Below are 14832 nucleotides of genomic sequence, written 5' to 3'. Positions count from 1 at the left end.
TTTACTTAAAATTAGCCAGGAATCTGGATAAGTAGAGGAGAAAGCTGTTGGCAGGAAAGTGGCTTCTATAGAGTCCAGGAAAGGGAAAATGAGAGGTTGAATCTCAATCTTTTCAAATACAGATGAGTAACTACAATATACTTTAAGCTGGAACAAAAGCCACTATTTAGGGCTAGACCTGAAGTTAGGGCTTTTGTTGTTGTTGTTGTTGTTGTTATTATTATTATTAGTCTCTTTCGCTGCAAGAGAACTATTTTAAACTGTGTAAAAAGTAGCCAAACTTTTTAAAAAGACAATATAGCACTCATATAAACGAGATGAGTAATAAAACTTGTTTCACATTATATAAAATCTCATCTCATATTTCCTAATCAATTTAAGCAACTCCAAATTATTGTTTTCTGCCCAAAGTTTCAGAATTTCTCCAGGAAAGAAAATAAAATGAAGCACAGAAGAGTGATTGCTGTAGTAACACTAGAGGGCGTGCTAGCACTGCTGGGAAATTAGAGGGACCTTGGATGGAGAAAAGCTCTTAGGAGGTGGTATGAGAAAATAAAAGGCAGAGGGGTGGGTGGAGAAAGGCCTAATTCCCAAAAGCTGCTTCTGCAGCTTCATTCCTTGGGGAGGGTGAGGATGGAGTTGTCCCCTCCCTCCCTGCAGCAGCCTCTTCTAAGGTCCCTGTGGCAGGCTGAGAATCCCTTAATAGAGCACTTCTCTTGCAAAACAGCAATCTGCTCGGGGTCCTTGTTCTTTCAATGGCTCCAGGAGGCTGCTCCCACCTCAAAGCCCACTTGCTTCTGCCCATAATCTAAATGCCCAGGGATCCTGCCTGAGCTTTCAAACTCACCTTACCCTCCAATTAAATTCATTCTATTAAGTGCTAGCCACTTTATAGTCTATCAATACTTGTAAGGTTATAAGATAAAGATTATTTCCATTTTATAGAAAAGTAAACAGAGGCACTGGAAGGTTAAGGCCACATAACTCGTATGAGGTAAAGTTCAAACTCAAGGGACCCCCTACCACCACCACTTTCAAGTACACCTTTTACCACTGTCCCATATCTCACTCTCAGGCCTGAAACCTCAATGTCTTCCAAGCAGTTAGGGATGTGACAAAATTAAGGCATCCAGAGACAGCCTGTCATACAGGAGACAGAATAGTTTGAACCACAGCATGCCACTTCTGTATAACTTCCAGGCCACATTATTTACTATTTCTTAGTGTAGAATAGGTATAATTAGGTACCCCCACTCCCAACGTCTTGCTCAGGAATCACCAATACCATCTTTACGGAGAGTTGAGAAGGTAAATTAAATCATGCATATGAAAATAGTATGTAATTATACAAATAGAAACCCTTAGTTCCCATTATTAATGGTGGAAGTAGGCTTGATCAACACATCCTAGACAAACAACTCTGTTCCTAAGAAAGACACCTCTTGTTGCTATTTATCCAAAAGGCACACAGTAAGAAGAAAATGAGGGTAGGCAACATGACAGAGGAGGAGGAAGCCTTTGAAAGCTGGCCCCGCCCTCAAATCCTGAGGGGTAGGTGATCACAGTTCCACACACAGAAAGAATGCCCAGGGTTCTTGGCCAAGCAGGAGGAATTAAGGCAGAATAAACATTGTGTCATAATTCCACTGGACTTTCAACTGGGAAATTTAAGAGAAAAACCTCTTCCTCTAATTAAAAAAATTAAAAAAAAAAACCTCTAATTAAAAAGAGTTATCTAAAAATACGTAATTTCTCTTTCAGCCAGAGCAAATGTTAATGCAGTTGACACTAGCCCTTCTACAAAAATCAGATACAATAAGCATAAAATTTTAATTAGCATTTCATTTAAAGAGCATTTCAGACCTCTGACCCCCAGGCTCTGAAAGCTTTCTCCAGTCTTAAGGCATTCATGGCATATGTTCCAAAATTGTCAATTCCCTCCTCTTGGCCTGCATTCATGATAACATCATAAAGCGTCGTGGAATCTTCTCGTCTGTGGTACAGCTCCCAACCGAGCTCACCTGAAATAAACCCACAAGTGGCACACTAGAGTAAGATCAATGATTACTAGGTCTAATGTGCATTAGCTGAAATATATAAATAGTGGAGAAATTCCATCTATGCAACATAAACATCGTTGAGATTGAAAAGACTAGTTCATGAAAAAGTTGTAACAAAATGCACTGTAAAGGAGGCTGTAACATCACAGATGCATTCATGCCCAATCCTGTCTTCCATGCAGAGAGTGGTATCTAGGACAGCTCTTCTTATGACACAAAAGACTAATGCAGGAGTTAGTCCTGACCCTTGGCCTCAGCTTCATAATGTTAAGTGAGTGATTAGCATGGCATAGTTTATCAAGGTAGGGGGTTCAAAGTTTAGATACCTAAACCCCCAATTCTTTGCCCCAAAATAACAAGACTTAAGAATATAGGCAATTAACATTCAAATGGTCTTCACTGTGAGATAGCCATAGTATTTAACAACCACCACCTATGTGCACACACGTGCGCACACACACACACACACGTGTGCACGCCACCATCTCCCTACTTGGTCACTTCATTCACCATTAAAGCTGTGGGCAAAAACCAAAGAAAATTAAACCCAATCCAAAGTTAGTTTAGTTTTTATTTTGTGTATGTTTTATTCTAGTCACCATTTTGCCAAGGTTAGATGGAGGAAGGGTGGGGAAAAGGCACAGCAGAAGCCCAAGGAAGAACCATGGCCTTCACACATGTTCTCCTTATTCCCCAGTGTTGAGGGCTGGTGGGGTGTTTTACCAGGACACCATCAGAATGTGAGCAACATGGAATTGAATGAATGCCTAGTCACCAAGTAGTCCTTCTGTGAAATGACAAGAGGGTCTAGAAGAAGTCAGATGTGAGCCCAGAGCACGAGTGTTGAACTGAAGAGCAATTCATTATCTCTGCTTCAAATACCTACTATGCACAAAGCCTAGATGCTATATGAAGACTTCCCTTCAAGTCTAGAAGGAAAAACAAATAGTGGTAATGCTTTAAGAGAGGTGCCTGATACAAGATGATCTCTATGGGAGATACTATCCAAGGGAGAACATTCTGAACATTCCCAGATAGCCAGCTGGACTGAATATTCTGTCAACCCTTCCAAACATTCCAACGGCATCCTCCTCCCACTCTTTGATCTTCCCCTCTGAATGGTAGGCATCTATGGGATGGGAACAGCAAATGGAAATCTGTGGAATGACTCTCAGACTAAGAGTAAATAGACAGAATTGTCGTAAGATATGCACAGGAGAAATCTTCCTTCAAAGTTATACCAACAATGTGAATGTGGATGTGTGTGTGTGTGTGTGTGTGTGCATGTGCATGCATATTTCTGGTAGCTTCTTTTAAATTTTAGAGACCTACTCTTAAGTTACTTTCCAATTCTTACCAGTGTACGATATCCTAATTGCAGTGACTGGAATGTTGGAAATCTTTAAAGACTTGGTTTGAAGAAACTTGAAAACATCATCCTGAAGATCCTCAGAGGTCAGTTTCTGAAGGACCTTTCTTGCATGTGGTCCTGCAACTCCAAGGACTCCAAGCTCATCAGTTATGTTTTTAATTTGAACATCATACCCACCTTTGACTGCCTCTTCTTCAATCCATCTGCATTTGAGTCATAAACATTGTGTTAAATCTTGCTTGAATAATGTATATTGGTAACATATTTCTCTGAAGACATTTTCTTGTCTAGAATTACCTGAAAGTCCCCAGAGTGTCATTTCATATAATAACCTAATTTTTAAAGTTGCGGAAACTGAGTCCCAGAGATGTTAAGTGGTTTTCCTTAAACAACCACTTATAAGTTTGGGGGTAATTTTTCACAGCAAAAGGATCCTTTGATTTAAATGAGCTATGCAACACAATTCTTCTAAATAGTGACAGCCCTGTTGCATTTAAACTAATGATTCAATCTTCCAAAATTAATTTCAACTCAAATTTTCTCTAATACCTGTGTACAGGAGGCACATTTGTACAGCTAAAGGTTAATAATGTGCCTGCCACCAAACACATAACTGCTTTGACAATTATAAGGAAAAGATAAAAATTCTGAAATAGTTTTAATTTCCAATTCTTGATGAGTTATTGGAACCCAGTTATAGTGTTTGTTTATAATTTATTGAGCAGTCCCTGGAGCTATACAAGTCTATCATTAAAATGATCATCTGGTTTTACACAAATCTAAGCTACAAAGATGGCTCCCAATATATCCTGGATTAAAAGGATATAATCTGCATCAATTTACAACTAGAGTGATTGTCTGTCAGAGTAAGACATTTACTAAACAATAATATTCCAAACATTTTTGGAATACTAAAGACTACAGGTTTTTTAGTAGACTAAATAGTAGACTAAAGGTTTATGTGAAACATCAACTTGGCAGGTAAACAATTTAGATCCAGCTGTGGGCCAGAGAGCACAAAGCATGATAATAGGGGAAGATAACCCAGGGAGACAGTTTACGGAAGTGAATTGAATGTGGGCATCAGAATCAAAAGGACAGGCTTGAGCAAGTTACGAAACCCAAACTTCAGATTCCTCCTCTGAAAATGGGAATGATGTATACCTTTCAGATATATCTATTAAAAGAATTAATTGAAATAATGTGTAAAAAGAGTTCTGACACATTGATAATGCCTAATAAATTTGAGTTAATATTATTAGAACCAGTAAGCCCTCTGGATGGATTACCATTTGGAGGGGATTGGGGTTAAGGTCTCCCACTTCAGATAATTTCTTATAAAAGACATGAAGTTCATTTGAAACAGTAAGGTTTAAGAATTGAAGTTGTACTTTAAACTTGAAGAAAATCTCAGTGCAAGGTAGAGTCAATACATAATCCATATAGTTTTCTTACCGGGTGTGCACTTACCTAAGGTCATGAAGTTCTGATCCAGAACCAGTTATTAATAGAAACTCCCCAGGACACTGGTGAGAAACAGTCAACTCAGCATACACTCGACCTTTTGGTGTTAACATGTGACTTATATTTGTAAAACCCACCTACACAAAAGAATTTAAAATTACCTAGGGATGAAATAAAAATCTTATGTGTCCTTTTAACACAACATGGAAACAAAAATGTGGATGTCAACAATGGAAAAAAACAACTGAATCTTATTTATTATCAATTGTGTGGACTACCTATGAATTTAAACCCAAGATTAACTTTGAAGTTCCTAGTTTAAGTGATCATTACAATTATTTGTCATAAAAATTACACTTCAGTCAATTTTGCACTTTCTATTGACACAATTAACCAAAGTCATAAGATCCCTGGATAATTCATTCAACAAAAATTTTAATTTGAAAATTAGTATGAATACTCTTGGTCAGTTGAAGAGTTCCATGTTCATACAGACATCACTGGGTGGACTAAAATATCATTTTTTCTTTTCTTTTAAATGAGAAGATAGGTAAGCAGGCCTGAATCCTGGACCTTGTACCCATACAAGGTTATTTACCTTTGGAATGACATTTGCAAAGAGATGGTCCAACAATCTAATGGAGTCTTGGCCTTTGATGTTAAACTTGCCAAATGGTGACAGGTCAATCACCCCTACTCTTTGCATAACCTGTTTATACTCAGAGCCCACAGGCTCAAACCAGTTTGTGCGATGAAAACTTGGCCTGAAATAAATAATGTTTTTGTCATAAAACAACTGTCATTCGTTACTGAATATGGATATTGTAATAAGTTTATTCATCTAGAAAGCTCCTTTAGGAAAAAAAATGCAACCTAAAATTCTGTTCAGCAAATCATATATATATATGTTGAAATCTGATTTTTTAAGGTTATTCAACCATCCCTTTGACCTATTTCCTAGTGAATGAAGTATTAATTAATTAAAAAATAAGATAGGCCATGTGGACTGTCAGATCTGGAAGAGAACTTAGAAGTCAAGTCACCCATCCTGTGGTTTTCAATCTTGGTTGCATATTAGAATAAAATGCTTGGGAGCATTTTTAAAATACCAGTTTTTTAACCTAATTAAACCAGAATATATGGGGGTGGAGCCATCTTCTCCACTGCTTCTCAAACATGCATTCAAATACAAATCACTTATACTTGTGATGTAGCAGGCCTGGGTGGTGCCCTATATTCTGCATTCTAACAGGCTTCCAGGTGATACTCAAGCTATTGGTCCCACCTGGAGGAACCAAGGACCTGGTCCAACATCTTCATTTTTTAGAGAAAAGGCACAAAGTGATTTCCAAGGCCTTTGCGTTAGTTAATGACAGAGTTTGGCCTGGAAGAGAGATCTTCTGGCTCATTATGCAGGGTCCTTTCCAATTTACAATATGGACTTCTAATATGGTATTTTAACTTCAGAGCAGGATACTAAGTCTTTGAAATGAGTTTTCAGTAGTTTAATTATTAAAATAGTAGAAGAAATGGGCCAGATCCAAATAGCACAAGGTAAAGAATTGATCTGGCATTTATCTAAGTAATTTAGGAAAAAATCAAACCAGTATTTTGCCTCCAGATGATTTAAACTGGGTGGCTACAGAGACCAAATTCATTAGTCAACCTTGCCCTGTATTATACTTTGCACCATTTAGATCTGGTCTTACAGTAAAAATCACAACCTGCTTAAATATGACAAGTCAAAAGCAAAGGTAACTTAATTTCTAGATTTGCTATTTCTCTTGGTTTATCGATTCTTATGAGAAAAAATAAATAATCACTATTAATCCCAAGTACACCTATGGCAACAACTTCAGAGAATTCAGAGAATTGTTTTAGTGATGTGCTTTATGTTTTCACTTAACCTACAATGCTAAGTAAATGATCTTTTCCCCTCGTGGGGAAAATTGAAGTTCCTATGGCCAGGATCCTCACCTCACCCTAAACTACTTGATGATGTAATTGGCCTACTGCTAGGCTAATGCTCTCACAGCCTGGACAATAAGCTATTATTGACTGAGTCACTTTATGTTCTGGTATAAACCTTTTTACCCCAAGAATGTTCTGTTGTCATTTCTTGGTCTCACTGAATCCATACTGAACTTGCCCAGGGCTGAAACCCTCAGGCAAGACACCCCTAATTTATCAGCAATGCATAATTTGCATGAGTCAGTGCATACACACTAGAAAGGGGTTGTTTTGAGCTATTCCTTGATAAATAGAAAAACCCGTATTTTCATACTATGTGATTTGACCAGGCATCCTAAACCAGAACAAACCTTTAGCAGCCCACTGAGGCAATGTGGGGATCAGAGGGGTTGGGGAAGTTTCTCTGGGCCAAGTGGAAGCTTCACCTGGGCTGGCTGTAGGACTCTCAAAGCCACACGGATCCTAAATATGGGCCAGTGTCATGTGGGATAGACTAATGCCTCCACTGCCAGAAAATGATGTTTATAGGAAAATGCCCCATACTCTTTGGGATAGGGTGGACTGATGGGGTGGGAGGGGGAAATGGCTCTTCTCTGATGTCCCTCCATTTTACCTCTGAACTTTTGTTCTGCAGTCAGAGCCCCCAGGGGTGAAGTCACTCACCTGTACCCAGTGTCCTGACCTGGTTTGTAGAACCAGTGTGGCTGCTCCCAGCCTGCATGGAACCCCATGGAACACTTTGACTCCAGGGTTTTATAAAGTCCACTGACACGCTGAGTTGGCCTCCCGGCAAACCGTTCTTCTTTAGGATAACCAACTGAAAAAGGAAAACCGATACTCTAAATAGCATATCACCAAAACTATAAAATACTTTGAAGGGATCCAGAAAATGAAAAATACAGTACTTAACATTTAGAAGCATATACATGTGTTCAACTTATGTAAAATATGGTAACTAGATTTATTGTGGTGATGGTTTCATAATGTGTATAAATGTTGATCACTGTCGAAACTAATATAATATTGCAGGTCCACCATACTACAGTAAAAATCTTTATGTAAAAAAAACCCCAAAACTGTCATTTATATTGATCATCAAAGGGTAAATATAGATTTAAAACTTAAAATCACTGATATACTCTACACACTAAATATTTGCATTCACATAGGTTCCTTGTAGTTTAGAGGCACAATCATTTTTAGAATTCCTAAGCATTCCCACCACAATGCACAGAATAAAAAGTAACTAAAATCAGTGGCTCTGCAAGTAAATTTTGCACACACTTTGTAGACAACAGTATCTTTGCACTTTACCAATATTGTTGGATCCATATGACTCTCTTGCTTTGGCTTCTGTATACTGAGTTGTTGTCCATTTGCCATAGCGATTGGGATCCAATTCTATCAGATCAAAAGGAGGCTCTCCATGCAGAATCCAGTCACTGAGATATTTCCCTACCCCACCAGCATGGATTATGCCATATCTTTCAAACACAGAGATAAACATCCTGTTACAAACGACTAGGTAATTTATGTTGTTTCCAAATAATGAAACATGTCCAAATATTTTACAGGTCCTCAAAACTGGAGGGTTTTGTGCTCTTTGGAACATAAAACTAATATAATCTGTATAATCATTCTTCAAAGAATACATGTATAAGGCATCCAAATTAAATGTGCCTGATTTGTGAGCTAATTTGCTTGCACAGCTTCAAGAGATGCATAACTATAATATTTTCTACAACTCTTATGTAGTAGAGTCTCACTTCAGGAAAGTAGGAGAAAAGAAGTAGACAGATGTGGCTGGTACCTTATCAGCCCTCTTGAGCTATCATTATCCTGACTGTTGGAACCTTGCAGGAGAAAAATGTACACTGTAGAGTGGCTCGCCATTTTACCATCTCTTCTCAGACTCTAGTTAGTTCAGGTCCCCTTAGGCACAACGTCTCTGGAAGGATCTTGGGCCTACATAATGGATCTTGGGCCATTTTCTTAGAAGCATTCAGGAGAAGAGGTACTCACCCAGACACTTGTGTGGAAGAGGGGGAAAGGAGCATTGGCCTCCGTATTTTGCAACTGATAGGGTGGTTGGTGGGGAGGGTTCGTTTGTTTTCTATTTCTATATGAAGATGTCTTAAAACCAAGGATATGACTGTTGCAAATAATTTGGTATCAGAAAGAGGGATTACAGCTTAACACTGGCCTGTGCAGTTCTACCTACTCACTCTTGTCTAATAAAGGGCTTCACTGTGGGTTTATCAGTGGTTTAAGTCAAGAGAAGCTTCTAGGGAATTGGGTGAGCATGGAGTCATGGGTAGACTAAGAACAGGAGCTACATGAGCATATCTGGAAATCAAGACATGTCAGTACCACAAATAACAGCAACATAACAGCCAAATCATGAGTTGGGAAGACCTTAGCAAAGACTTTTCCCACAAGATACCAGTTTGGCTTTTTCATTAAAATGAAGACCTAAATTTGTTATAAAGATATTTCTCAAGCAGAATAAAAAGCAATGAATACTTCTCTGGCCACAGGTCATCCAAATAACCCACAATCTTACAAAGTTTCAAGAAAGCAAGAAATACATGCTTAAAATGTTTATTCACTTCCCCAGGCCCAATGTATAATATGCAATAGTTGCTCTTTTTGAGAGCTAAATGTCCTCTTTACATGACCTGAAACTGTATACAGCTTCACTGACATTTATTGGATCCTTATCATTTAGTGGGCATTGTTTTCACCAAAGAGGTACCAGCTGATTTATTCTTTAGCAACTCTATTTCACCAGTGAGAACACCAACCTGCACATGCCCACAGGAGTTACATAAAGTCACACAGCAACACAGAGCAGAGTCAAGATATAAACTCAGTTATCTGACGCTCGTGTCTCCTCTGTTATTGGACTTCTTCAATAGTTCTCAATCTTTTTTCAGCCAAGACACACATGACAGGTAGAATTTACATCCTTGACAGACTCCCTGACAGAGAGCCAGGGTGGTGCTGTGGCTTGCTGCAGACTCACTACCACGTCACCATGCTCTTCCCCTTTCAACAGTGCACAGGGGCAAACAAATGGGGCAGGAGATGTTATGTGGAGATAATCCAGAATAAAGTCTAATTTATTTTTTAAAAGTAAATCCTTACAAACTTCACCTTCCTAACCATTAAGAAATTATATGTAAAACACCATATAACTGAGTATTATGAAACATCTATTTTTATACTGAGAGCCCCAGGTTTAGTAGCTAAAAGTATAAAAGCATGGAGTGAGAGAGATCTGGGTATGTTTTTTTGTTCTGCTCCTCCAGCTGTGTGACCTTGGGCAAGTGGTGTAACTATCCTGAGCTTTAATCTTCTAATGTACACACTTTCTTTGTGGTGCTGGTGGAGAAATAATTGACAGGGCATGAAAAGCACACAGTAGGCAAGCAATACACGGTGGCTGTTTGACCCTTATATGACCAGCAGCAGAGTATCCTCATGCCCAGCTGGTAAGATTTCCATGAGGAAGTAACGTGTGAAGTGGGAATGGAAAGGAACTTGATGAGCAAAGTCCTTCTCCTGTCTCCGGCATTCATCTGCAGAACCCACTTCTTTCCAGTGGCCCAGCTGTTAGGCTTTTGGAGTGTTTGTGTCTGCTTTTTACACTAACTCTGTTAAACTGTCAAGTGCTATCTCTTATAACATTCTCCCCTCTTTATATTCGATATTTATAAACTTTTCTAAGCTAGGAAAACTAGATACGATTCAATAGAGTTCATTAAATATTTGGGGGCCCGGTTTGTCACCCAGAAGCATAAAAACGTGTTAGAACTGTGACAAAAGTAAAAACATCTTTGACTGAGGGTAATCTGTGAGTAAAGTAAATGCACACTGGCATATAAGTAGACAGTTTGTAGATTCCCCAAATTATCTGGACTGGCAATACAAGAATAACCAACAACGTTGAAATGCAGATCCCTGGGCCCCTCTCCAGACCACTGAATCAGAATCTATAGGAGTGGTGTCTTAGAATCTGTTTGCTTGTTGGTTTTTCAATTTAGTACATCTTTCAGAGATTCTAGTGACAAATGACAGGAATTTCATAGATAAGATGTAAAGGAGGATGAAACACATGTAAGCATCTACCCACAAAGCTGAGATTCTGCTTTTTTAACATGTCTCTCAGATGATCTGCTGCTCAGCCAGGGATGGTATGGGAACCACTGGCCTCCAGAACCAGGGAATGGATCACTGATATAAGCCAGGAGAGGTAGCCAATGTTAGCATTCTATCATAATACACAAAGAAATATTTTAACAATTTCAACTTTTAGATAACAAGAAGTCTTTTTGGTTCAAAACAAAAATGCCATAGAGAGTGAGGCATGCCCACCCCCAACCTGTCATCTTTGGTATTCAACTCCCAATGTTTGCAACCTGGAAAACTGCCCAGAACAATCAGGGCAGGAGTCTAACATCAGATCAGCCCTATGAAACAGATACATTTCTAATAAGTAACTGGTGTTCTAAAGAAGGCAACTTCCTAATTTCCTTAGCAAGTAGTAATAGGTATTCCATTAAAGTATAAATAATCATGAGGCCAAGGATTCTGTCCGCTTATGGTCAATGATCCACATACTGGTTGACTAAATCAGTACTTCTGTGAATAAGCCAATTTCAGAATTAAAAATAGTAAAATACTTCAGAATAAATTTAGCAAAAAAAGTGCAAATGAGCACCAAATCTATATAATTGTACCTCTTATCTCTCAGTCCCCACTGCTGTTTCTGTAGTTCAGACCTAAGCCTCTACCGTATTAGCAGAACAGCTCCCCAACCAGTCTAGACCTCCGCTCAGACCTCACTGCTTGTTCTCAGCTACAGCCCAGTTCCTAGCAGGGGAACTTGACACAGAGCTGGCAATCATTAAATATTAGTTTAACAAATGGCCATACAAAATGGGGAAGGAAAATAGAATATTAGAATATGTGACATAAGAGTAAAGTGGGTTTGATATTCACCAAATTAATGGGACAAATACTGGAGATGAAACATCAAACAGGTAATGGAATCATAAATAGTAAGCAACCCGAGGAATCATGAAGAAGCAAATCATGTTGTGCAAGCATGAATTATAGTGAAAAATGCATCAGATACTTTATACGTTTGATATTTTTGAATCATCTTTGTCACATTATGTTATGAAAACATGCTTGTAAAACTGGGGCAAATTGACCAATCTGAACATACATAGCATGAAAAGAGACACAAGTAATGGAAATGGCTGGAAATAGGCAAAGAGAAAATTCCAGAAACATTGTCCTCCTGTGTGCTTATCTTTAAAACCTATATAAGTGACTAGGCCATTATATAGTCAGGAGCTTCAGACTGAAATTCTTTGTTCTTCACATTACACTGGTCATGACAGGGAGAAAATTCTCTGCCCCAACCCCATTTCCCATTTTTGGCCTGAGATTATGGGACAAAAGTTATCTAAAATACACAGCTCTTTAATAAATACTGAATTACATGGAGATACTCACCCAAAGCCTATAGCCACCCAGTAGTTTCTGACTCCCTGGTGGGGCCCCACCATGGGTAGAATGTCAGGAGAATAGGTGATAGGACCGTTGACAATATTGATGATGTCAGCCTTTTTCAAGACTGGAACCATTTCCATGGCAGCTTCCACATGTTCCATGATTCGGTCTAGATCAGACTCAAAGAGCTCCTTTCCAAAACCTGAGGAGACATGCCCCTGTGGTCAGGATGCCCACCACTGACAAATCCTCTCAAGTGGTTCAAGTCTTAATCATCTTACATTTCAAGTTGGCCTGTTAGGATGGTACTTCCTTATTTTTTTAAGCTAAACTTGATATTCACTATCAACAAATGGGTACACATGATATTACTGAGAATAATAATGTTATTTTTTTAAACAATAAAATCATTAAAGTTAACCTTTTTAATTAATACAAAATGTAAATCTATGCATATTAATAGTTTCCAATATTTAATCCAAATCATAATTAAAAAAAACAATTTGGTGCATCAAGAGAGATCTTTTATCCTTCAATTAACCATAAAAGTCTGCTTCATCTTCCCAGGTGAGGGCCACTGGGAGTTTACAAAGCCATGTCAGGATACTAGGGCTAAGTGGAAAGCTACTCTAGGATCTGGGATGATGGATTCTAGACCCTTTTAACTCTCAGCAGGGAAGGAATGGCATGGAGGCGCCTTCCTCAAGCTTGTTCCCACACCCATCTGAGCGCTGGAATTCCGTGAAAAGAGTCAGGGTCTTGGAGTACAATCACCTTCTCAGTCCCAAAAAGCACTGAGATTGAAAGTAGGGCCACAGATGAGCTTCTAAAAAAAGTCTCCACCAAAACGTGTGATTTCCTCATGCAGCAGCTAGCCGGCTTCCTGTTCCTCCTGTGGACTGTGTGCCAGGTCAGCCGCATGTTGGCTTGCAGACCACCAGGGCTGGACCAGGACATGAAGGCACCCAGAGCCAGCTAACAATATGGCTCTCTCTCCAACTTAAATTATTTAAATATTTGTTCAGCACTTATTTGGAGGAGAGGCTGCCAACTTGGTGAAAGATCAGAGAGGGAGGCTCTCAGTTAGAGGATCAGCCCTCCCTCTGAGACTGGAAGCTATTCTGCTCATCATACTCAATGTGCAGAGCCCACTCAGCAAGACTAAAGTTCTCAGCTAGCTGGCCCAGCATCTGTGGGAGGCAGTTTAGTGATCACTTGTTAGACGGAAATAGGTGGTCTTTGAGAAGTGAGAGGGAGGGATTCATTCCTTCCCCAAGTAATCAAAGTTATAGTTTTATAAAGTACAGTTCCCTCCATTTCTTTAGATTCCCTATAACATTTCAGTGCTCCAATGAAATTTTAGCTCCTTTTCTAGATTGTTCTAATTGTTGGTCTCCTTAGGTGAAAATGAAAAACAAAAACAGGTCCATTTCCCTTGCAGAACTTGACAGAGAAACTATAGCAACACCTGCTTTAGCATAGAGGGCTGGGCCTTTTCCACATCCACTTAAGTAGTAGCAGAGGGCTTCAGTTTGCAGAAACAACCTATCCTGCTCAGTCATAGACTCCAAGGATTTCATTCTTAACAGGTTGGATATCCTGTCTCTGATACCTGTTGTGTTTCCAACTGGCATAGCACAACAGCAGCCATATCCAAATCTGGGAACTAGACCAAGTAGGTGGGGTAGTAAGGAGAAAGGGGGAGGCAGGAGGTTGGTATGAGCTGGTAAAAATTACCTGGAGCCTTCCAAAGCAGCAGGGAACATGTTTCTTCACCTTCTACACTAACTGCCTCTTGTCTTTTTCCTTACTTTCTGCTGTGACTGTTCAAAGCGATAAGAGAAGAGAGCTTATCTCAAGCCTCTCACCACCAACATCTCAGTATTCAATAGTCTAGTATTATGGTGCCATCTTATTCCACAGCTAGACCCAGTCATAAAGAGGGTAAAACATGCATGTGTGACCTGAACATACATCCATTTGTTGAACCCACCTAGAGGGACTCCATTGGCAACCCATGAGTCCTGAACTTTCATTTTCTCCTGACTTTCATATGGACCAAACAAAAGCCCATCTCTTTCCTGTCGGAGATAATAAGATCCTTCCAGATCACGGAGCACAGGGAGTTCTCGTTTCAAAGCTTTTACTTCAGGTATAGTTGATGTAACAACATATTGATGCTGAACTGGAATGAGAGGATGCTCTAGTCCAATCATCTTACCTACATCACGAGCCCAAAATCCTTAAAAAAAAATCATTTAAAAGTGTCATTGCAAATATAAACGTACCACATCTGACATTGATATAGCAATTTATATTAAAATATTTAGAAGACTTCAGTACTCATGGCAAAGTCTAGAGAATGTCACAATTCTAAATTTTTTGTCATTGTACAATTGAATGGGGAAAGAAGAGACAATATTGTCCCAGCATTTTGAAGAT

The 14832-nt window shown here is 39.1% G+C and overlaps 1 protein-coding gene across 1 annotated transcript in view; it reads right to left on the bottom strand.

The window, feature by feature from the left end:
- DMGDH (dimethylglycine dehydrogenase) overlaps positions 1–14832 on the bottom strand; it is a 79471-nt gene that overhangs the window by 45335 nt on the left and 19304 nt on the right. Inside the window, exons 6-13 of the mRNA XM_037000059.2 lie at positions 14384–14632; positions 12394–12592; positions 8182–8351; positions 7531–7684; positions 5495–5660; positions 4903–5033; positions 3418–3635; positions 1864–2021 (exon numbers count right to left, since the gene is read on the bottom strand). Of these exons, the coding sequence (XP_036855954.2) occupies positions 1864–2021; positions 3418–3635; positions 4903–5033; positions 5495–5660; positions 7531–7684; positions 8182–8351; positions 12394–12592; positions 14384–14632 (1445 nt within the window). The remainder of the gene's footprint in view (positions 1–1863; positions 2022–3417; positions 3636–4902; positions 5034–5494; positions 5661–7530; positions 7685–8181; positions 8352–12393; positions 12593–14383; positions 14633–14832) is intronic.

This window comes from Manis javanica, chromosome 1 (assembly GCF_040802235.1).
Source record: "Manis javanica isolate MJ-LG chromosome 1, MJ_LKY, whole genome shotgun sequence".
Taxonomy (NCBI): Eukaryota; Metazoa; Chordata; class Mammalia; order Pholidota; family Manidae; genus Manis; species Manis javanica.
This window is presented reverse-complemented; position numbering and strand designations above follow the sequence as displayed.